This window comes from Phyllobates terribilis, unplaced genomic scaffold, assembly GCF_046119375.1.
Source record: "Phyllobates terribilis strain yellow unplaced genomic scaffold, ASM4611937v1 Scaffold_2__4_contigs__length_985480577, whole genome shotgun sequence".
Classification (NCBI taxonomy): domain Eukaryota; kingdom Metazoa; phylum Chordata; class Amphibia; order Anura; family Dendrobatidae; genus Phyllobates; species Phyllobates terribilis.
The window spans coordinates 690679840-690705141 of record NW_027362762.1 but is presented as its reverse complement, the minus strand read 5'-3'; the positions used below and the strand labels follow the sequence as shown (position 1 = coordinate 690705141).

The 25302-nt window shown below is 41.1% G+C and overlaps 1 protein-coding gene across 1 annotated transcript in view; it reads right to left on the bottom strand.

The window, feature by feature from the left end:
- Positions 1-25302, bottom strand: part of DSTYK (dual serine/threonine and tyrosine protein kinase) — an 82787-nt gene that overhangs the window by 35535 nt on the left and 21950 nt on the right. The window contains exons 2-3 of the mRNA XM_073666990.1: positions 22108-22496; positions 2705-3359 (exon numbers count right to left, since the gene is read on the bottom strand). Coding sequence (XP_073523091.1) covers positions 2705-3359; positions 22108-22496 — 1044 coding nt within the window. The remainder of the gene's footprint in view (positions 1-2704; positions 3360-22107; positions 22497-25302) is intronic.

Below are 25302 nucleotides of genomic sequence, written 5' to 3'. Positions count from 1 at the left end.
AGAGGCGATCGGATAGTTGCTGCTTCTAGTCTCCTATGGAGACTATAGAAGCATGCAAAAAGTAAAAAAAAAAAAAAAAGTTTTTAAAAATATAAAAAAAAAAATAAAATATAAAAAGTTTAAATCACCCCCCTTTTGCCCCATTCAAAATAAAATAAAAAATAAACCCCACATACACATATTTGGTATTGCCGCGTTCAGAATCGCGCGATCTATCAATATAAAAAAAGAATTAATCCGATCGGTAAACGGCGTAACGAGAAAAAAATTCTAAACGGCAGAATTACGTTTTTTGGTCGCCGCAAAATTGCAATAAAATGCAATAACGGGCGATCAAAACATCGGATCTACCCCAAATGTTATCAATAAAAATGTCAGCCCGGTGCGCAAAAAATAAGCCATCAACCAGCCCCAGATCACGAAAAATGGAGACGCTACGGGTCTTAGAAAATGGCGCTATTTTTTTAAAAAAATTTTTGTAACCAAATTTTGGAATTTTTTTTCACCACTTAAATATAAAAGAACCTATACCTGTTTGGTGTCTATGAACTCGTAATGACCTGGAGAATAAGAAGGGCAGGTCAGTTTTAGCATTCAGTGAACGTGGTAAAAAAAAATAAATAAAAAACAACTGTGGTATTGCACTTTTTTTGCAATTTTACTGCACTTGGAATTTTTTTCCCCGTTTTCCCGTACAGGATATGGTAAAACTAGTAATGGCGTTAAAAAGTACAACTCGTCCCGCAAAAAATAAGCCCTCACACGGCCATATTGACCAAAAAATAAAAACGCTATGGCTCTGGGAACAAGGGGAGCAAAAACGAAAATGCAAAAACGGAAAATGCTCCGGGGCTTAAGGGGTTAAAATATCTGCGATCCAATGTCTTATTCCGAGAAATCCAGGTTTTTGTTCTAAGTAAATGAGCTGTTCAGGGCCATGGATCTGATCACAGATATCAAAGTATCATTTTATTCAGCTTTCTATGACCTACATGCCCATATAGATGGCGGAGGAGTGTTCAACCTACCAACAGATTAGTTAAATATATTATTTTCTACAAAATACTTAATATGCCCAAACAAATTGGAGAGGTTTGGTCACTGTGGCTTGGGTCTAAGGCTACAATTGCTGTGGCACCCCCCTAGTTTTTTAGCCAACGAGGTTTGGTTCCTAGGGGCTGGAAGCGGAGGAGTGAGTGAATGAGTGGATTTCATGAGTTTTCATTTATTCTTCCCCTTCTTCTAGAAGCCATAACTTTCATTTTCTGTTTACAGATGTATGAGGACTTGTCTTTTGTGGGACAAGTTGTACTTTTGAATGACACCAAAGTGTACTGGAAAAAGTGAAAATAAAAAATAAAAATTCCGGAGCTCGGTGGCTGTTAGAGGCACGTACTGGATGTGTGTCACAGCCATTACCTGCAGGTACACCTCACCCCTTGAGTCGGCTCCATACACCTGCTACTGACTTGCTCTGTACATTTAAGGAGTTGTAGGAAATCTGTCACAGAAAATTACTTTCCCAAATTAAGTACAAGCACTTGGTGCACCCTTGGTGTGGCTAAACAGTTCTTGCCCTTTCCCACCTACTTGTTTTCCCTCCATCTCCACCACCCCCCTCTTTTTTGATACAAAGTTTTGAAAGTTCTGGCTATACAGCACTAGAGAAGGGCAGAGGGAGAGCAGGAAAACACCAGTGGGAAGGTGCACTTATATATCTTTGGCCACACCAGAAGTGCACGGAGTGCTTTTTTTGTCAGCACAGAATGACTGTTTAACCACTTCCTGATGGGGCTATTTTCGGTTTTGTTTTTTTTATTTCGTTTTTGCCTTCCCCGTTTCCATGAGCCATAACTTTATTTTTCCATCCACATAGCTGTATGAGGGCTTGTTTTGTGTGGACTAGTTGTACTTTTTAAGGACACCATTCATTTTCTTATTAAGTGATGCACTGAAAAGCGAGAAAAAAAAGTTCCAAGTGCGTTGAAAGTGCAATGCCACAATTGTTTTTTTAGGTTTTTATTTACCATGTTTACTATATGGTACAACTGACCTGACAATGTGATTCTCCAGGTCAGTACGAGTATGCCGACATGAAACATGATTTTTTTATTTTTTATTTCAGAGGTGAAAAAGAAAGAAATTTGTATAAATAAATTTAGGTCGCCATTTTCAGAGAGCCGTAACGTTTTTTCAATTTTTGAGATATAATCCTATGTGAGGGCTTATTGTTTTTGCACCCCAAAATGACGCTTTTTACTGATACTACTTTGGGGAAGATACAATGTTTTGATAGCCTCTTATTACAAAATGTGGCAGTGACCAAAGAAACGCAATTCTGTTTTTTTTTTTTCTCAATACGCCGATCGGATTAATTTTATATTTTGGTAGATCGGACTTTTACGAACACATTAATACCAAATACATGTATTCTTTTTAAATGGTTTTATTTTTAATGGGGCAAAATGGGGGTGATTTGAACTTATTTTTTTATTATTACATTTTTTTTTCCCTCCAATTTTTACAGTATTTATTCGTCCCCATAGGGGACTTGAAGCAGTGATTGTCTGATCGCTTATGGTATACATAGCGGTGCAACAGCTAATATTTTCTGGGATCCAGTTATTCTGCTGACCGTAACCTGTGGTTAGAATATATTCCGCATTATCTACAACACTTCATACAGACCATACTGGGCACAAACCTTTGAATTCCATGTTGGCCGCATCCTCCAGGAGTTGCTCCCTCATGCTGTTTAGGGTTTCCACAATCATGTCCTTCAGTTCTTCTTGCTTGCGATCAGCGATCCCCATGAGAGATTCGTACAGCTCGCTCTCCTTCTGCCGTGTGTACTCTAGTCTCTTCGGTGTAATTTGAAGATCTCTCCTCATATCAAACGCTGTATTGATGAATAATTCCAAACAACGGCTGTGAACCATGTTAAGAACCATTGCTGCGTCAACTAAGTGCATCTGCAGCACTTGCCGGGAGAAACTGCTGAGTAGACGCAACTTGTCAAATTGTTCAACCAGAACATTAGGGGCTGGACTACCAGACCCTGCGGCTCCACAGCTACATACACCTCTCTTTATATAGCCAAGTTCAGTCATCTGCTCGTGTAGTGCTGAAAGCCCACTGTCTGAGCTAGTTATCAGTTTGTCCTTAGGAGTTGTTCGAATAAAGAAGATGGGGACTTTGTACTTTGCCTTAATATCTGTAAGCTCCTCTTCATCCGGGGTAGATAGGAGGTCCTCACTTATGGCATAAGCAACCACTGACTGCACATGGTCAATGTAGTCTTCAAGGGTAGTTGTCACAGGTTGGGAGCCACGACAAGGGGTAACCACAATGTCAACATCCTGTAAGAGGAAAAAGGGAAAGTTTAAATTAAAATTAGAAATCTGCAAACATGGCCGTCTGGTTCATACTAATTCCTTAAAAGGTTTATAAAAGGTTTCAGCCGGACAGCAAAATCTGAAGTGAAGCCAGCTGCTTTGGCATATGAACCCCAACAGGCCTCAGACTCCGGTAACCTAGCTGACATAAATCTCTTTAAAACATTTCGGATTTTAGAAAATTGGGTTAACAGCAGGTTGGTGGAGATCAGCAATTACTTTCCTGTAATGTACCATTAACAGGCCTAAACAGATAATGCTTGCAAGTATGACAAGAACCGTGAGACCAGTGATTGTCTGCAGCGGTCATATGAATATACAGGTGCATCTCACTAAATTAGAATATCAAAAAGTTAATTTAAGTTCTTCAATACAAAAAGGGAAACTCATTATATAGAGTCATTACAAACAGTGATCTAATTCAAGTGCTTATTTCTGTTAATGTTGATGATTATGGCTTACAGCCAATGAAAACACATTGTCTCAGTAAATTAGAATACTTTATAAAATGTTTAAAATCCAAAATGTTGGCCTACTAAAATGTATGTTCAGTAAATGCACTCATTACTTGGTCAGGGCTGCTTTTGCATCAATTACTGCATCAATGCGGCGTGGCATGGAGGCGATCAGCCTGTGGCACTGCTGAGGTGTTATGGAAGCCCAGGTTGCTTTGATTGCAGCCTTCAGCTCGTCTGCATTGTTGGGTCTGGTGTCTCATGTTCCTCTTGACAATACCCCATAGATTCTCTATGGGGTTAAGGTCAGGCGAGTTTGCTGCCAATCAAGAACAGTGATACTGTTGTTTTTATACCAGGTATTGGTACTTTTGGCAGTGTGGACAGGTGCCAAGTCCTGCTGGAGAATGAAATTTCCATCTCCAAAAAGCTTGTCGGCAGAGGGAAGCATGAAGTGCTCTAAAATTTCCTGGTAGATGGCTGCGCTGACTTTGGTCTTGATCAAACACAGTGGACCTACACCAGCAGATGACATGGCTCCCCAAACCATCACCGATTGTGGAAACTTCACACTAGACCTCAAGCAGCTTGGATTGTGGCCTCTCCACTCTTCCTCCAGACTCTGGGACCTTGATTTCCAAATGAAAATTGGAACTCTGGGACCTTGCGGAGTGTGTCAATGTCTGCCTTCTGGACATCTGTCAAGTCAGCAGTCTTCCCCATGATTGTGGAGCCTACTAAAATAGACTAAGGGACCTTTTTAAATGCTTAGGAAGCCTTTGCAGGTGTTTTTTGTTAATTATTCTAATTTACTGAGATAATGTGTTTTCATTGGCAGCAAGCCATAATCATCAACATTAACAGAAAAACACTTGAAATAGATCTCTCTGTTTGTAATGACTATATAATGAGTTTCACTTTTTGTATTGAAGAACTGAAATAAATTAACTTTTTGATGATATTCTAATTTAGTGAGATTCACCTATATGTGACATTATCCCTACAGGGGGAAATCAAAAAAAGTGCCTCTAAAAACCCTAATCATAGGGACTAGATAAGCAAATTGGCAACTCAGATAAATATTAAAAAGATGCTAATTTTATTGATTACATATAAAGTAGACATGACATACACAAATATAAAACATGGGTACCTCATGTGAGAGAATACTTCCTCAGCCAGGCATCCCTCATGCCCCCTGAGGAAGTACTCACGAAACGTGCGTTGGGGCAGAGGTATGCCTGGCTGACAGAGTACCCATCCACGTTGATGAAAGCCCCATACAGGTAGAAATCTGGCTGACTACTTGTTTCTATTCCCTACTACATGATTATCCATCATTGGTTTCTGCACTTTACATTATCATTTGCTGCTATTATGCATTGACACTTTATTGGTAACTGGCTATATACTCCAATCGATTTCTTGCTATGGTAAGATTTGAATCCCTTTAGCATACACGGATAGGCAGTACTTTCACATCCACTACATTTATTCATGTGTATGAAGACTTTTTGCCATATATGCACCTCTCTATTGGTGGCATTCACTATTTATCTGTATGTATATTCAGATATTATACCTTATGTATTTGAAGCCTTTTTAAGGCTATAACTATATTGTAGATATTTGTCACTCAAGATTGGCTGTTCCCACCCATGTTTTATATTGGTGTATGTCATGTCTATTTTATATATGTAATCAATAAAATTAGCATATTTTTAATATTTATCTGACTTGTCACATTGCTTATCCGTTCCCTATGATCATGTTTTTAGAGGCATTCTTGATTTCCAGTGACACCGTATGTGTTCTTAGACACTCTTTTTTCCAGATTTAATATGATACCTACAGGGAACTGATCACTGGTCTCAGATCTGGTGCTGTACATGCCAACATCACCAGAGACCAGCGATTGGCTGCAGCGGTCAGGTGCAAGTAGAGAATCACTGCATGCAAGTACACAAAGAGCAGCAGCATTCAGAAGTTGAATGCAAGATCAGCAATAAGGTCAAAGGTGATTTGTTTTATTCTTAAGACTTTCTGTACATTTTATGCACAAAATGTACTCCATTCTGCCATATGATTTTTTTTTTATTATAACACTTATGCTCTGCTTACAGACCTGATTAATAAAACCCAGAGTAACAGATTAAGAAAAAATAAAAAAAATAAGAGGAAGGAAGCAGCACTCTGCATTTAGAGCAATCTGGCAATGAATAAGGAATCAGAACCATCATCTTATCTGTCTTGTAGGTCTCACTCGATTAACAAGCGAAAGCTATGCTGGATATATGCCAGCCTCACAAAAGACACGTCTCACACTTTGGCTAGCATCTTTTTAAAAATGCAAGGCAAACCGCGCATAAAAGCTTAGTCAATAATAATTATGGAAAAGTTTAGGAGATCCAAAATACCCCAACAAGTTTCAGAACTACTGCACAATAAATCCTTAGGCTCTGTTCACACTACATTTCTGCAACTCCCTCCGAATGCCCCTAAAAACAGGATTCAGACAAACTGCCAATTGGGCCATAGACTGCAATGACAAACAGAGTTAATTTGATTTCTTCTTGAGTGTTCCCCCCCCCCCCTGAACAAGTCTGTTCAGTCAGGCATAGAAACACAATATAATCTACATGTACGTACACAGATACGTTAAAGGCAATCTGTCGGCAGGTTTTTGCTATATAATCTGAGGGCAACATGTGGTAGGGGTTGAGACATTGAGAGATGTGTCACTTAGTCTGTGTGCTGTTTCAATATTTTAAGGCTGTGTGCCCACGATGCGTTTAAGCGTTTCCGCAGCGGCAAAAACGCATGGTAGAAGGTCTGCCATGTCCCCCAATGATAATCCGCACATGCTGCGGAAATTTCCGCTGCGGATTATCATTGTGGAAAAAAACGCAGCAGTGCTGCGTTTTCGCCGCCATTGACTTGCATTAGATCGCATGGATTACGCATCACTACATATGTAGATGCGGAATCCATGCGGTTCAATGTGCGGATGGGACCCGGGTACCATAGAACCTGTAAAAAAAAAAAAAAAAAAGAAGGATAAAATAAAAGATAAATAAATATATTCTTACCTTCTGATGGCCCGCGGTGCGCTCCTCCTCACTTGCCGGCAAATCGCGATGGACTGAAGGACCTGCGCTGATGTCATAGTCATGTGACGGGTCACGCGACGCTGACGTCGGCAGGTCCTTCAGTGTACCGCAATCTGCGGGGGCCATCAGAAGGTAAGTATAGGCTTATTTTTAATTTTTTCACATTCTCTCGGTCACAGTATATAAATCCATGCCGGTTACATGGATTTATATAGTGTGACCAAGTTGTTAAGCACTTTCCAAGTGATGCTAAAACTGCTTGGAAAGCGCTTGTCAACCCGCATGCGGAAATGCAAGTTAAGAACGCTTCACATCCGCATGTCCCTGGCAGGAAAACGCATGTACAATCCGCATGTACAATCCACATGTACAATCCACATGCGTTTTTTTCTGCCAGAGGAGATGCAGAAACGCTCAGGAAAAATCCAGAGCATTTCTGCATCGTGGCCACATAGCCTAAGTGTTTTATCAGCAGGAGATTATCGCGGCCGGACTAACTTCCCACATGCATCCTGGTCCATCACACCCCCAGCATTGAATCGAATAGCAGCTCACGGTCAATATTCAATATATACAGAATGCGGTGGTGTCGGTGGGTTTAGATGTAGCAGAGCTCAGAAAGCTAAGAACTCTAATAGGTGCTGCAGTTGTGATATAAAGTGACACATAAGTGGAATCTTTCCCTATATTATGCTGATCTGTGCTGCTGACCATTATTGGCACCCATTCATTTTTTCATAGACTATACAATATCTTCAGAAATAAATGGAAATGTACCAAAGTTACATCCTCAAGATTTTTTAATTAGTGGTCCAAAGTAATACAACAATAAAACATTGAAATTGAAACATGGAAGTTGAAAAACAAAGCAGAAACAGAATAAACAGCGTGTGCAGCCATAAAGGCACCCCTAATTAATACTTGGTTTCACACCCTTTGGCATTGATGACAGTCTCCAAATGTTTCTTGTAGCCATCTATAAGCTTTTTGCACTTCTCAGCTGGAATTTTCTCCCACTCTTTTCTTTTGCATTTTGTTCAAGCTCTTGAATGTTTGTAGGGTTCTTTTTCCCAATGGCAGATTTCAGCTCACCCCAAAGATTTTCAATAGGATGGAGGTCAGGACTCATTGCTGGCCATTTTAAAATAGTCTGTTTTTTTCTTTCAACCATTCCTGTGTACTTTCGGATGTGCGCTTTGGGTCTTGCTAGAGGACCCATGATCTTCAACTCAAACCAAGTTTTCTTACACTTGGTAGGACATTTCGCTCTAAAATCTCTTGATAATTCTCTGATTTCATTATTCCTGTGATACAGTAAAGGCCTTCAGTATCAGACACAGCAAAGCAACCCCACAGCATTATGGATCCTCCACCATGCTTAACTGTTGGTAAGGTGTCCTTTTCCCTATAAGCTTCATTGCGTCGTCCGTAAACAAACAGTTGCTTTGCATTGCCAAAAAGCTCCATTTTTTTTTCTTCTGTCCCCAGAACATTTTCCCAGAAGGGTTGTGGTTTGTCAAGGTACTCTTTGGCAAAGATCAGTCGTTCCTTTTTATGCCTTTTCTTCAGCAATGGTTTCTTCCTTGGCCTTCGCCCATAAAGCTCTGCTTGGTTAGTGTGCGGCGTATGCCACTTGTTGAAACCATGACTCCAGACTGTTCCAGGTTGGCCTTCAGGTCTTTGGATGTTTGACATGGTGTTTTCCACCATTCGCACCAACCTTTGAAGACATCTCTTGTCAATTTTCCTCTTTCCCCCACGTCCAGGGAGGTTCTTGACGGTTCCATGCTTGGCAAACTTGTTAATAATATTGTGCACTGTTGAAACTGGGATACCAAGCAGGGCTGTGGAGTCGGAAAGCCAAACCTCAGACTCCGACATACATGGCTCATGTTTAAGTGATAAATTTACTGTAGCACAGATTCATCTCAGCTAAAAGTCTAGACCCTTAGATCAGGAATAGGACATTTCATAACTTCCTCAAATTCTTCTGAAAAAAATATTCTCCACGAACTGCATTGAACTACTGTACTCAATTTATTATATATTATAGGAGTTGGAGTCAGTCCATTTTATACAGACTCAGATTTCGACTCCACCAAAATGGATACAGACTCTACAGCCCTGATACCAAGGTCTTTGGAGATGGCCTTATACCCTTTGGAAATCTTGTGGCTGCTAATAACAGTTCTGAGGTCCTAATGCAGTGCCTTTGTCTTCACCATTATGACAAAGGAACAGGGCCTACCATGTGGCTGTTTAAAACACTGAAGTCATCATTCATTGGCCAATTCATCTCACATGGGCACCAACAATTAGAGGGAATCTGTCACCACTTTGGAGTTATGAGACCTCTACTATGGGCATACAGGGTATAGAAAAGTAAATCTATACCTACCTGTATGGCCCATAGTAGAGGTTTGATTGCAGGGAAAAGCGCTTTAATCAATTTTATTTTGTACAGGCTTGGCGTCCGGGGGACGCCACACAATCCCCGCCTATATGCTTATTATTCCCCCCAAATCTTTGCCTAAATGCTTAATCATATCCCCCCTTCCCCTGCACGTAACAGGTCCAGTGCTCCCTCACTCCCGGGCATGCGCAAAGCGCCGCTCACAGAGCGCGCTTTGCTTCATCCTGGCCCCGTCTGCCTGTGAACTGCGCTGCAGGGTTCTATTACACAGGCAAGTGACAGTGACCCCCCCCCCCTTCCCCGGTGCAATAGAAACCTTCGGCGCAGGGCACAGGCAGACGGGGCCGGGATGAAGCAAAGAGCTCTATGTGAGCGGCACTTTGCGCATGCCCGGGAGTGAGGGAGCACTGGACCTGTCACAGGGCCCTGTGACGTGCAGGGGAAGGGGGGGGATATGATTAAGCATTTAGGCAAAGATTTGGGGGGAATAATAAGCATATAGGCGGGGATTGCTTGGCGTCCCCCAGACGCCAAGCCTGTACAAAATAAAATTGATTAAAGCGCTTTTCCCTGCAATCAAACCTCTACTATGGGCCATACAGGTAGGTATAGATTTACTTTTCTATACCCTGTATGCCCAAAGTAGAGGTCTGATCACTCCAAAGTGGTGACAGATTCCCTTTAGGCTGTGTGCCCACGATGCGTTTTTTAAGAGTTTCCGCAGCGGCAAAAAAGCTGCAGAAACGCTTAAGAACTCATGGTAGAAGGTCTGCCATGGTCCCCAATGATAATCCGCATGTGCTGTGCACATGCTGCGGAAATTTCCGCTGCGGATTATCATTGCGGAAAAAAATGCAGCACTACCAATTATTTTGCGGAAGCGCAGTGTTTTCACCGCCATGGACTTGCATTAGAACGCGCCAATTCTGAAGACTGCATCTGTACTTGCGTAATTGGTGCGTTCTAATGTGCGGATGGTACCCGGGTGTAGAGGAGAGGAGAGTCTCATCCACACCCAGGTACCATTACAAAAGCTGTAAAATATATATTATAATATATATATATATTTATTATAATATATATATATATATATATATTTATTATAATATATATATATATATATATATTTATTATAATATATATATATATATATTTATTATAATATATATATATATATATTTATTATAATATATATATATATATATTTATTATAATATATATATATATTTATTATAATTATAATATATATATTTATTATAATTATAATATATATATTTATTATAATTATAATATATATATTTATTATAATTATATATATATATTTATTATAATTATATATATATATTTATTATAATTATATATATATATTTATTATAATTATATATATATATTTATTATAATTATATATATATATTTATTATAATATTATATATATATTTATTATAATATTATATATATATTTATTATAATTATATATATATATTTATTATAATATTATATATATATATTTATTATAATATTATATATATATATTTATTATAATATTATATATATATATTTATTATAATATTATATATATATATTTATTATAATATTATATATATATATATATTTATTATAATATTATATATATATATATATATATATATATATATATATATATATATATATATATATATATATATATATATATATATATATATATATATATATATATATATATATATATATATATACTTACCTTCCGGCGGCCCACGGTGCGCTCCTTCTTGCTTCCCGGCACTTCACGATGGAATGAAGGACCTGCGCTGACATCAGAGTCATGTGACGGGTCACGCGACGCTGACGTCGGCAGGTCCTTCAATCCACCGCTGCCGGCAGCCGGGACGGTGAAGCAAGACTGCGGGGGCCATCGGAGGGTAAGTATATATTTATTTTTACATTCTGTCGGATCACACTATATAAATCTATGCCGGTTGCATGGATTTATATAGCGTGACCAAGTTGTCAAGCACTTTCCAAGTGATGCTAAAATCACTTGGAAAGAGCTTGTCAACCCGCATGCGGAAATGCAAGTGAAGAACGCTTCACATCCGCATGTCCATGGCAGGGAAACGCATGGACAATCTGCATGCGTTTTTTTCTGCCAGGGAGATGCAGAAATGCTCAGGAAAAATTCACAGCATTTCTGCATCGTGGGCACATAGCCTAAATCACAGGTGAATCTCTTGAGATTTACCACAGGCGAGTTAAAATGTGTTTCCATACTAAATTAATGTAAAAGGTGCCAATACCAGTGTTTGCTTTAAAATTGTTTATCATTTGCTCTTTTGTATTTAACACGAGTGCCCTATATACAAAAGATAAAAATAAAAAATAAAAAGCTTCACTTGATTCATTTTTTTTTTCCAGGAGATATTCCACATTATTTACTTAAATTTAATGGGTGCCAATAACAAGGAGCAGGACTGTAAGGTAGCAAAAACCTGGTGACAGATATAGAAAATAGTTAGCAATTTAAGAAGTCTTGCACGTTGATCATTTGTAAAACTATGTAAAAATTTAGCCTAAAACCATATTTTTTTCCTTCTGTTAATATATTTAACAATTCCAAAGATAAAAGTTGAATGTAAAAAGCTGCACAAATGTTGCTGTAATATCAAAAACGCATTGCGCCACTTTGCAACTTCCCAAAAGGAAATGTCTTCTGGGCCGGGGGAAGGGAAGGGCGGGGGATCGCATGAGAGCGAGAGACGGGACTGATGAGTCAGACTCAGGACCGTTATACAAGGAGGAAACCAGAACTCAAAAACAAAACCCTACTGAAAAGGGAGAAGCAAAGAGCCATCAAAAGCAGCAGGAGAAGATGCAGAAACCGTTCTGAGTAACAAGTTCACTGTGATTTTTTTCCCAGAACTTCAGCTCTCTAGCATGTGAAGTATGCCTGATGGGAAAGTCTACACATATGTAGATGCTGCTCAGCTGAGTTTGTTACTTTGTAGTAAAATATTTTTACTGTTTTATTTGTGCAAGTCACAGACAGATCACATGTATTTTCTTTACCAGGACCAGAGGCAAATCCTTACACAAATCAACATAGAACAATATTGGGCAACACGATGGCTCAGTGGTTAGCACCAAGGACAACATCTGTAAGGAGTTTGTATGCTCTCCCCATGTTTACGTGGGTTTCCTCCGGGTTCTCCGGTTTCCTCCCACACTCCAAAGACCTAATGATTGGGCCTTAATCTAAATTCCCTAAGGGGACAGATGATAATGTCTTTATTGGCTGTAAAATTAATGGTGCGGCCTCCTGCATACGTCCGTATAAAACCGGTACCGGTGGCAGTGTTTCCATCCGTGTGTCATCTGGAATGGATAAAGAATGAATGAAAGTTACAAAGCTTCTCCTATACTTTGCAATGTTAAAAACACACATGGCACATGGATGCCACAGACCACAGATCCTCCCCCACCCTCATAGTTGGGCATTAAAACAAAACCTTTTGTGATGGACTTCTTTAATATCTCATGAACAGCTGCAAACTTGTATCCTTCATTTTTCCCCTTTACAGTGCGTTCCCTAGGAAAAGGACCACTGCTGCCGTCTAACCTGTAAGTACTGAGCTGAAGGTGGGCAGGATTAGGAGAGAAGTGCACTCCCGCGACCTGGCCAGCTTCAAAGCAGTGCTTACAAGCTCAACAGAAGAGAGTTTGTAAATGCTGTGTTTAGACTACCTCTGCTAGACAATAGAATATCTCCAAAGTAACCAGCTGAAAAATAAAAAATACATGATATTTACATTTAAGAATGGCTGAAATTTTTTTAAAAAGCAGCAAGTTGCAAAATGGATTGCATTTACAAGAACTATCAGACGATACTCATTTATGAAGCTGGTAATAACCCTTAAAACGATTTCTGAAGGGCTATATACAAGCCCATCGGTGGTCGTTTACTTGCCCATTCAGACAGGACTATGAACATTGCATGCGCACAGGACAAGCACTAATAAAAATCATCCTTTGTGCATGGAATATCATGCTAGCATAAAAATCATGGCACCTGACGAACAAGAGTTTTGCTCGTTCATCGGGTGAATACAGAGAGGCGACCATAGTCAGGCCTCCTTCTGAAGGTTCATTAGCAGGTATTAGTTTCTCCAAAAAAGTTACACTTTAGTGTTGATAGATAATATAATAGGGTAATAGTTATATTTTTATCAAAGGGCATGTCGCCATATAATGGAATTTACAGTGGGGAGAAAAAAAAAAAAAAAAAGGAAACAAAACAAATCTGAAGTCATGTCTTTGTGGAGAATGTGTATCTTTTTTGCATGCATGCATTGTAAATCCTGAAGCACGTGTCAAATTACACTGCACATTTTTACCACAGGATACGGTTATACACAGAGTGGAAATGTACCTTAGACTGGTTTCACACATCTGCATATCTCCGGTACGGGAGATATCCGTGTCCCGTATGTCAACCGTGTGCCACATCAGGATCAGATGGACAGGCGGCTGGGAATCAGTGCTATAGTTAGCTCTGTTCCCAAGCGCCGGTGCTGAACGCTGCCCTTATGGTTCCTTCCCGGCGCTGCAATCACCACCAGCAGGGACAATGATAACAGTAGTGGTAGTCTGCTCCTGGTGTCCCCACCTGTAAAAATAAAATCCATGTACTCACCTCTCCTAGGTGTCACCCACTGTAATCCATACGACTGCTGCCGAGGAGCAGGGAAGAACGAGCGACTCCAGAGCAGCTCATTCTCCCAAGCAGCAGCGGTCGCATGGATACAGCGGGGGACACCTAGGAGATGTAAGTACATGAGTTTTTATTATTTTATTCTTATTTTTACAGGTGGGGACACTGCGAGAGAAGACTACCACTACCCTCAAAGTCCCTCCTGGTGCGGATAGCAGGGCCGGCAGGAAACCATGATGAGGACAGTGTTCAGCACCCGGCGCTTGGGAACAGCATTAACTGTAGTGCTGATTCCCAGGCGCCGGTATGTGTCACACTGATGACACACGGCTGACATATTTTGCGGACCGAGTATCTGCAAAAACACGGACTTGTCTCCGTGTAGAGCACATGGTCCGTGGAAACACACTGAGGTGCACAGACCCATTCGACTGGGTCTTCATGTGTCAGTGTCTCCGGTATGTGTGGAAACTATCACCACTTGTACCGGAGACGTGTGAAAGAGCCCTTATAGACTATACAACTTGCACTGAATTTGTATGCTTCATTTGCTGCCTATATAAAAAAAAGAAATCAACTTTCTAAATATTCTTTATTAAAGTTTCCTACCATTTGGTCATAGAATTTGTGTAAAAGGAGCCCATAAAATTTTAGAAAGAGGTCAACCTAAAGCTTGTCCAAACAATAGTCATCTCTCCTGTCCCCTCATACACATGCATGTCTGACTGTATTTTCAATCGGTAGAGGGGAGTGATGTGTAGGGGGAAGAGCCACGAAGCCGCGACACAAATTGACGGGCCAGTTCCTATGAATTCGGGGGGTGGGGTTCAGCCCACATCAAAGTTGATTCTATCAGCCCAGAATGACTGTTCAAACCAAGTACATGTGCTCGGTGCATCCTTTGTATTGCCAGTACACCTTCAGACCTGCTTGTTTTCCTTCCCTATCACCACACATCCTCCCACTCCCTCTTTGACAGCTCTGGATTTATACAGCCAGAGATAGATAAAAAAAACAAGTAACTGGGAAGGCTCACTGCACTGTTTGACCACACGAAGGGTGCACTGAGCACTTGTGCTTGGTTTGCACAATCATTCTATGCTGTAAGACGCCCTTTAATGAAAGTGGTCTTACCGTTTTCCCACAACATGGTTCAGCCGCTTGACAAAGATTTGACAGGATACTGCCCCTGGGGATTTCAGATTTCTCTGCTCTTTCCCTCCCATCTCCCAGTGTTGGAGATGGCAGTGGGAAGGGGAAAAAGAGGTTGATCTGTGGTGCAAAAGTGTGAAGAAAGCATCCAAGTCATCAGGGAGGGCAGATCACAAAGGTTATATTGTATCACAGTAGAACCCTATTAAAAGTACACATGTTGGTCTGCAGTGGGTGAATTACAGCGGATGTGTATCCATTTAAAGAGAGGAGACTACCCAGGCAGACTTCAGGAGACAACAGTGTGTTAGGACAAAGGAGAAGAGAACCCATGAGCTGTAGATGGGTAAAGTGCTACAGGAATAAAGCTGCGCTAGTACATAGACGTTCATAGAAGCTGCAGCATTCTGAAAAGACACAGGACTCACATCTAGCATGTAGGACCGGGACAATATACTCAAAAGACAACCGTCTGAAACTAGTTGCATATCAGACGTTTTGATCAAGGAATAAAGACTTCACTCTCTCGCCATCATAGTGGAAATAGGAAAATTTGGGGGTTTCTCACTCTAGACTATCCATTAACAAGTCAAAACTTGCCATGCTTCCTGTAAAAGATCCCCCTAGGAATTATTTCAGTATTCCAGTGGTTAATAGATGTAAATACCTGGGCATAATTATTAGGAAAGAGGTTAACGACTATATTCCCTTAAAGGGAACCTGTCAGGTCCCCCAGGTCCTCCAACCCAGCAGCATTCACCTATGAGTAAATTAGTCCTGAATGTTATGTTATTCTTTTACAATGTACGTGAAAAACATGAAATTTGGGGAACAATGGGGGATGGTGGGGGTTGGATTAAGTGCTCCCCTGTTGGGTCTAAAGCCCTAGTCTCACATAGCGAGATCGCTGCTGTGTCACGGTTTTGGTGACGCAACAGCGACCTCACCAGCGATGTCGCTATGTGTGACACTTTGCAACGATCAGGCCCCTGCTGTGAGGTCGCTGATCGCTGCAAAGTGTCCTGGACCATTTTTTGGTCGTTGCTCTCCGGCTGGTCAGCACACATTGCTGTGTGTGACCAGCGGGAGCAGCGATCAGGCTGGTAACTATGGTAAACATCGGGTTACTAGGGGCACACGCGCACTTAGTAACCCGTTGTTTATCATGGTTACGAGCCTGCTAAAGTGAGCGGTAACCTCCCGCTCACTGTAGCAGAGTGGTAACCATGATAAACAACGGGTTACTAGGAGCGCGTGTGCCCCTAGTAACCCGATGTTTACCATAGTTACCAGCCTGCTCCTGCTTCAGCAGGCTGGTAACCAGGAGCAGGACATCGTGGATGGAAAGATTCTTTCCACGATGTCGCTTCTCCCCTGATCGTTGGTGAGCCTGCCTGTTTGACATCTCACCAGTGACCACATAGCGATGCAGCAACGATCCCTGACAGGTCGTATCGTTGTCGGGATCACTGCTGCATCGGTAAGTGTGACGGGGCCTTAATGTATTAGCGGCTGATGCAATATTTGACCTTCTGATACTAGGTTAAAAAGACTTCTATTGGTGTGTTATACTGGAAACTTTAGGAGATTCTTACATGGTATGACCATTAACTGAAGGGGGTGTCAGTCTAGATACTTCTAGTTGGGGTGACCATTCAAACAGTTTGTCCACTTTCCAAACATTATGGTACAGCTTTGTTAGGAGTGGTGTGGCTAAGCCAGGACAACAAACTCATCATATTTAGGCCATAAAAGTGGCAAAAGCTTAGATAGAAATGTACTCCAGTTGCCAACTGGATTTTTTTGCACCAATTTGCTAAATTAGGTTACTTGCCCTTTTTCATTGTGACTCATTACATACATTTCTTTTTGCTGCGTTTGTCTGTTTGGTATTTCAGATTTAAATAAAACCTACTAGATTTTGGAAACTTTCTGTTACTTGACTATCAAAACTATATGCTGACTATATGCGTTTATCTAAGGATTTTCCTTGTCTCATTCAAGAGTATGGGGAGAATCCATTACAAGGTTAATTAATGACAGCACAAAGACTATACACATCCGTGTGCTGACCACAATTTTTCAGGGACCCATAGATTTGTATGGGTAATTAGCACCCTTAATGGCAGTAAAAAGAGGACAGGTGTCCGATTTTGCAAAAAAAAAAAAAAAAAAAGAAAGGTCTCAAGAATGCAGATTTCTTCTATGTCCATGTGGAAAATAGGAATTACGGTATATTTGAAGAGCATTTGACACAGTTTTTCAGGTTTGTGAATACTAACGATTCTTACAGCTAAGATGACGCTAAAAATATATATCTTTTTATAAAATGCATACTACTCCATGCAGATGTACGGTAGCGTAAAGGGCCTTACGGCTCCTTAGTGTGGTTCTCTACCACAACAGTAGGCATCCTCTTCCCAGAAATGACATTTCAGCTTGGACTATCCAAACTTGTTCTCACCCCATGTATGCTTATTTGTACATGAACCCAGGAACGAAGCAGCAATAAGTTACGTCTAATATATTATGGGAATAAAATTAGTCCTGTGGGAACAAAAGAGACCTCTGTCTGGGAGCAGGGAGGAGACCATCACAAGCATGGGAAAGACTGCAAGCTCCTTGACATGGAGAGACAGTATACCAGTTAACATTTTTGGCATAAAGAAAATAAGCCAAAGTCCATGCAGTAATTCTGAATTAAGACAAGGGACACAAACATAAGCTCACACTTTCATGGAGTCCCCGAAAAACAGGAATTTTAGAGGAACCAGGACAGAGTCAAGATGTAGCCACTTGCTTCAATGAAGCCGACGGCGTCACTGTTTGGCTTTTTCAGCTATGGACAGAAGTATAGAAGACAAATACTTCATTGAGGTCTAAAAGACAACTACTGCCAGGAAGGAGGCCAGATTGTGATGAGAACATTGGATGAGGCACTACCTTGTTTTTTTTTTGGGGGATCCTGAAAGTTCAGGTGACTGTCTAATCCAGGGGGTCTCTAACACGCTGCCTACAGGTTGCATGCAGCCCCTGGGGCATGCAGGCACTGGAGTTCCCCTGACAATCACGGCCCATTCAGGGGGTGCCGTTGCCAGCGCCTCTTTTCAATTGAAGATGCGTCTATGGATGCACATTCATTCAATCTAAATGTATTACGGCATGGAGACCAGCTCTCTGCACCGCACTATCAATACCAGCTACCGGCCAGAGGCCAGCATCTGATGTCAGTACCTGCTGCGGGTGACATGACGCCACTGCCATGCGCTGCCCCAGCTGTGGAAGAAAGAACAAAGTGAGGTCAGGTGGTTGTTTTTTTTTTGTTTTTTTTTAATGTGTATGTAACCTGCGGCATAATGGGGGACATTAGTTCAAAAATGTTGGTGAGAATTGCTATGAATAAATGCTGTTATGTAGAAACTAAAGAACGCAAAAAAATGCACTTTTTTTATTGCCGCATTCGTAACGACTCAAGCTATATATAAAAAACAAATAAATAAATAAATGTGCGCCACAGCCCATATACCCAGCAGAGTTTCAGACCCCTGGTCCAACGTGTAGTGAGGCGTTGGCCGACTATTTGTCGGGAGAGAGGTTAATCACGAATGTGATATTTTAGACTGACGACCACATTGTTCATCCTGAGATAGTGCCATCGGCCGGCGTGTCAGTTGTTCCCTTTCTCACAGGGAACACAATAGCGCTTTAACGAGCAAGCGATCCTACGTATGGAGAGTTGGCCGAGACGGCTGTCGACCACCTGATCAGCTAAAGCATTGTTTGGCCGATAGCCATATAATGTGTATAGCTAGCCCAAGTGTGAACCTAACATTAGATGAACAGCCAAATTAAAACAGGGCCTGTATGCTTACTGTGTCCTGCCTGGACGGAGGAGGAACAGAGGAAACAAGAAGGTAAGGGATGGACTAAAAAATAAAAAACATTTGATCACATTCATCAATTATAAGTGGTTTCTAACATTTAGTACCCCTTTCATTTTAAACAGGTCATATCACTATTCGTATTTAGACTTGCTGAAAGTCATGATATTCAGATTTCGCTGGTTTTCTTTATCCATGTCCTATTCAGATTTTTTGCCAATTTACCACAGCTTTGATTTAAAGGGAACCCGTTGATAGAACAGTGTGCAATAAACCATCAGTATGTCATTATACTGTTGGGGGAAAAGCAGTCTAAAATGTGTGTGTTAAAAGTCGCCATTTCAGCTCGATATATGAAAAAAGTTAATACAAAGAGCGCTATACGTAAACTACTGGAGAAGAGTCCAGTGTCATCCAGTACAATCGGCAGTGAAAGGGTGTCTGTTCAAACTAAGATGTGGTCCTCAGGGCAATCGTGGCTAAACAAACAGTGGACATTTTCACCAACTTTTCCCCCCTCCATCAACCTACACCCTTCTCTGGCCCTCTAAAAATTAGAGCTGTCAATCAAGGAAGAGGAGGGCGATGATACAGGTGCTTCTCACAAAATTAGAATATCATCAAAAAGTTTATTTATTTCCGTTCAATACAGAAAGTGAAACGCATTATATAGAGTCATTACAAACAGACTGATCCATTTCAAGTGTTTATGTCTGTTAGTATTGATGATTATGGCTTACAGTCAATGAAAACACAAAAGTCATTATCTCAGTAAATTAGAATACTTTATAACACCAGCTTCAAAAATGATTTTAAAATCCGAAATATTGGCCTACTGCAATGTATGTTCAGTAAATGCACTCAATACTTGGTCGGCTCCTTTTGCATCAATTACTGCATCAATGCGGCGTGGCATGGAGGCGATCAGCCTGTGGCACTGCTGATGTGTTATGGAAGCCCAGGTTGCTTTGATAGCAGCCTTCAGCTCATCTGCATTGTTGGGTCTTCTATCTCTCATCTTCCTCTTGACAATACCCAATAGATTCTCTATGGGGTTAAGGTCAGGTGAGTTTGCTGGCCAATCAAGCACAGTGATACTGTTGTTTGTAAACCAGGTATTGGTACTTTTGGCAGTGTGGACAGGTGCCAAATCCTGCTGGAGAATGAAATTTCCATCTCCAAAAAGCTTGTCGGCAGAGGGAAGCATGAAATGCTCTAAAATTTCCTGGTAGACGGCTGCACTGACTTTGGTCTTGATAAAACACAGTGGATCTACACCAGCAGATGACATGGCTCCTCAAACCATCACTGATTATGGAAACTTCACACTAGACCTCAAGCAGCGTGAATTGTGTGCGTCTCCACTCTTCCTCCAGACTCTGGGACCTTGTGGAGTGTGTCAATGACTGCCTTCTGGACATCTGTCAAGTCAGCAATGATTGTGGAGCCTACTGAAACAGACTAAGAGGCCTTTTTAAACGCTTAGGAAGCCTTTGCAGGTGTTTTTTTGTTAAATTATTCTAATTTACTGAGATAATGTGTTTTCATTGGCTGTAAGCCATAATCATCAACATTAACAGAAATAAACACTTGAAATAGATCACTCTGTAATGACTCTATATAATATAGGAGTTTCACTTTTTGTATTGAACTGAAAAATTAACTTTTTGATGATATTCTAATCTAGTGAGATGCACCTGTAGGTGCAAAGCACATATGTATGTACACGGAATTGACTGTTCAAACCAAGCACAGGAGCTCGGTGCACCCTTAGCATAGCCAGACCCCCATGAAGTGGCCTTAGCATCATCATTACAAGTCGTTTGTTAAAAGTGGGGGGGCACTCATGATTAGAATACAGGTCATGATTAAATTTTGTAAATCGAGAATATTAAAAACAATGTCAGCAGTCTTCTAATATATAGAAGACATGCATGCAGTCCTCCGGAGCAGAGCATTCCATCATGGCCGGCCCGCTTCTCACATAAACATGCATAACTTGCTCATACGCACTGCAAGCTTTGCAACAGCGTTCCTGATAGTGTGTAATATCTATCCGCTTCAAGCAGCCTGTTGGCACATATCCCCCTTTTTGATCTAATGAATACTGCAGCCAGCACAGACACCCTGGTATGTACAGGCTATACATTACATCTAATGAGGATCAGTACAGGCAGTATATAGTTTATGCATACCAGGGTTCCACAAAACTAACCAAAATGCTGAAAATCAAGTTAAGTTTAGTGGGTTTCATTCCTCTCGCGAACAATCATGTTTAAAGGGAACCTGTTAGGTGGACAGCATGAATCGCAGGCGGATCGATCACTCTCTGAAACGATTCAACATTTCAGGGAAGATCTACTTTGAAGATCTGATTGAGAACCATAGTGAGAGCAAACCAGTCCAGCTCCGCCCCTGCCCAGCTCTTCCCAGCGCAGCTACAGGTGATTGACAGGTCTCTCCCTTGCAAGTATATGGGGAGAGACCTGTCAATCACATGAAGCAGTGTTTTGATAAGCCGACTGGCAGAGCAGGCCTAGTATTGTGCATGGCTATGATAACCAGCTGATCTTCAAAGTAGCTTTTCTCTGACTCACTGGAATATTTCAGAGAAAAATATAGCTAACTGCAGCCAGGCTGTGAATCAAGCTGCCTGCGGTTTGGGCAGCACAAATCACTTTACAGTTTGTTCAAAAAAAAGTTTCTGATTCCAATTATCTGGCCTAACAAATACGGAGGTTCATACACAATCACCAACAGCCATGAAATGCTAGAAAACCAGGACAGATTAACACTCCACATAGCCTCTGGAAGAGAGTCAGCAGGATTAGGATGGAAAGACCTACCGTCCCTTTCTGCCATATTGGATGCATGTTATTCTTCATCCAATCACAAAGATAGCTTTTTACTGTAGGAATGGTTGTCTGGAAATTGGCTATTTAACAAATTCATTTTTAACCATATTCTGCTGCCAGAAATAAGTGACTGATACCTACCTGAAGCAACGAATGCGGCAGAGTCACCTCAAGCTCTGCCAGTCTGTGTGCAGGATCCTCCTCATCCTCTGGTATCTCCAAGTCTTCATCAGGAATGGTGTGCCACTTGCCCTGATGGGCTACTAATTGATGAACTAGTTCATACTGTTCCGGCAATGCCAAGCTGACCAGTGTCCTTTGCCCATGCCTAAAGCGGATGCGTCTTCTTTTGCAAGTTTCTGGATCGCCACACCCACCCACTGGTAAAAGATGATCCCCTAAAAGTGCATTGACCAATCTGCTTCTAGCACCACAGTTCTGTCCCAGGACAAACAGACATGGCCGACAGCGAACAGTCATCTTCAAGTAGTCTTCTTCTTGTCTTGAAAAACTCATGCAATTCAGCTGACCTGCAAGTTAAAGAAAAGAGAAATTACAAAAAAAAAAAAAAAAAATGCAAAACTTCAACATCCATATTTTTGTCTATACATATATTATAGTGGAGTTTCCATGTTGATCATTTTCTTAACTGCTGTGGATTCCTCAACCCAATACACGTGACTTTTCTGGATACCAGTAGTCAAATAATGGGAACCCTCGGAAATGCTCAGGTTTATATTGAGCAGCGGAGTTCTATTGTCACTATATGAAGAAAACTAACTGGAACAACAAGCTCTAACAGGGGAAAACCCCTTGTACATCTCATGGTCACCAGCCATCAGTAAAAAAGTACAAGAATGAAAGAAATAAGGTTCACAAAATAAGTGAAAGCACTGGCTAAGTTATCTTAGATGAAATGAACAAAGGTGCATTGTTTCAAGTGCAAAGACAAAAAGTACCTAGCACTTTAAAGGGAATCCATCAATATGATCAACTCCCCCCAAGTCTGTACGAGCATGTAAGTCATAGGAAGCGGAATAAAATGATACCTGGATATCTGCGATCTGATGTCTTATTCTAGAGAAAACCACATTTTACTTATAGATTTAAATGAGCTGGAAAGATCTATGGGCCGGACATAGATCTCCCCAAGAATCTGCCTCCAGGGGTTATTTTAAATGAAAAGGAGCATTACCAGTGTGATATATAATTTTATTCAACTTCCCATCGCCTGCATGTCCATGTAGACTCGTTAATAGGGTTCATTATACTAAATTTTTTAAAGGGTTGCTGGTTTTAGAAAAATTTATAGACAGACTGAGTCCAGCAATGTGTCACCTACTGGGCTGCTTGCTTGTACTTTTCATACAATCAGTCTTAACTAGCAGGAGGTCATAACTAGTAAACCTGCTGCCAGGCAGTTCTCCATATTAATGAGCCTTGTATAACCTGCCCACACCACTGATTGGCAGCTTTGTGTACACTGTGCATAGGCAGAAATATGCAAATCAGTGGTGATTTGGGGGGGGGGGGTTTACACAGCATTCAGAGAACTGGTAGATCTACAGTAGATAAAATGGATTTCATCAAGACTGCAGCAAGCAGCCTAGTAAGTGACACATCGCTGGAATCATTCCCTTCATCATGCTGCTCTCAGATGGGGGTTGCAGATACTGGATGACAGATTTCCTTTAATGCTGCAGTTTTTGTGTAACATTGCTTCAGATTACAATCACAGCCTCAGAAGCAAAATGTAAAAGGTTGGTTGTTTTTTTTTTTTTGAGTGTCTAGGGCTGGCAGGGTTAAATCCTAGTAATGAGGTTATAAAATCCTAACTAGAGTCACATGCTAACCAGCAGCGTTAAGAATTTGGCTAACTAATATGTCCTGAACAGGAATTGGAACAATTAAGAAAAATGTGAAAATAGAAAACTGCTCCTAACTAAAGTATGAAGGCTTGTTATTTTAATACGGATTAACCCCGAGCAACCGAGCTAAGAGCAAGTTAGTCTTCTCCAGTCTGTTCTGTGGGAATACACTGCCGCTTCACAGACAGAACAGAGGGCCTACGAAAGGGTGCATCTCCCGCAGCAACCAATCACGGGACCACTTTCATTTTACCATAGCAGATTTTATCATAAGGCCATGGCCCCCACTATCAGTATTTGGTCAGTATTCGGTCAGTATTTTTTCTCAGGAGTATGAGCCAAAACCAGGTGAGGAACAATCAGAGAAAAGGTATAATAGAAACAAGTCACCAATTCTGCATTTATCATCCACTCCTGGTTTCGGCTCCAACTCCTGAGAAAAAATACTGATCAAATACTGATAGTGGGGCCATGGCCTAAAAGACGTGATCTGATAGGAATGTGATGTTGCCAATAACAACCAGACAGCCAATTTTTATGCGCGACATTCAGTATTATAAGCTCTGGATATAAAAGCCTATGCAAATAGTAAACTAATTATCCAACTGCACCAATGGAGGGTAGAGGCATTCATGCCACACCATACACATGGGTTCTGTTATATGACATTTTGACAGCGGAGATTCCCCTATATTCCAGTCTGTGCGATTTACATACTTACAGTCTCGTGACTCAATAGAAGCAAATCGAGAGAAGTGTGAGGAGACTAGTCGGCACGCAATCGCATGTAGGTAAATCACACACATTCAGTCACGTCACCACATGTGAAGCACTGTCCCATTATGGAAGTCTAAAGTCACAGATCATCATGATGATTGTGCAGTCTAAACAGGCGCCAATCACATGATGAAGGAGCAAAATGATCTTTTGGTTTGCACAAAAGATAATCATTGCCAGCAACGCACCGTCCTGTGTACATGGGACCTGGGCTGCCGAAAACAATGGCAGCCTATGCATACTGATTGGTCTGTGTAAACAAGTTATTAATTGGTCACTCCAAAGACATACTGATAGGGAATGTAGATTGTGAACTCCAATGGGGACAGTGCTGATAATGTCTAAAGCGCTGTGGAATTAATGGTGCTGTATAAAGCCCCCGTCACACTAAGCGAGATCACTGCTGAGTCACAAGTTTTGTGGCGCAACAGCGACCTCAGTAGCGATCTCGCTACGTTTGACACTTAGCAGCGACCAGGCCCTGCTGTGAGATCGCTGGTCGTGTCAGAATGGTGTGGACATTTCTTTGATCGTTGAGGCCCCGCTGGGTAGCATGCATCGCTGTGTTTGACACCTTACCAACGACCTTGTTGACGACTCAGACACAAACACATAAGCGTGCATCGTTACACAGATCGTTATGGGTCGCCACATCGTTAGTGTCGTTGGGAAGATCTGACTGTTTGACATC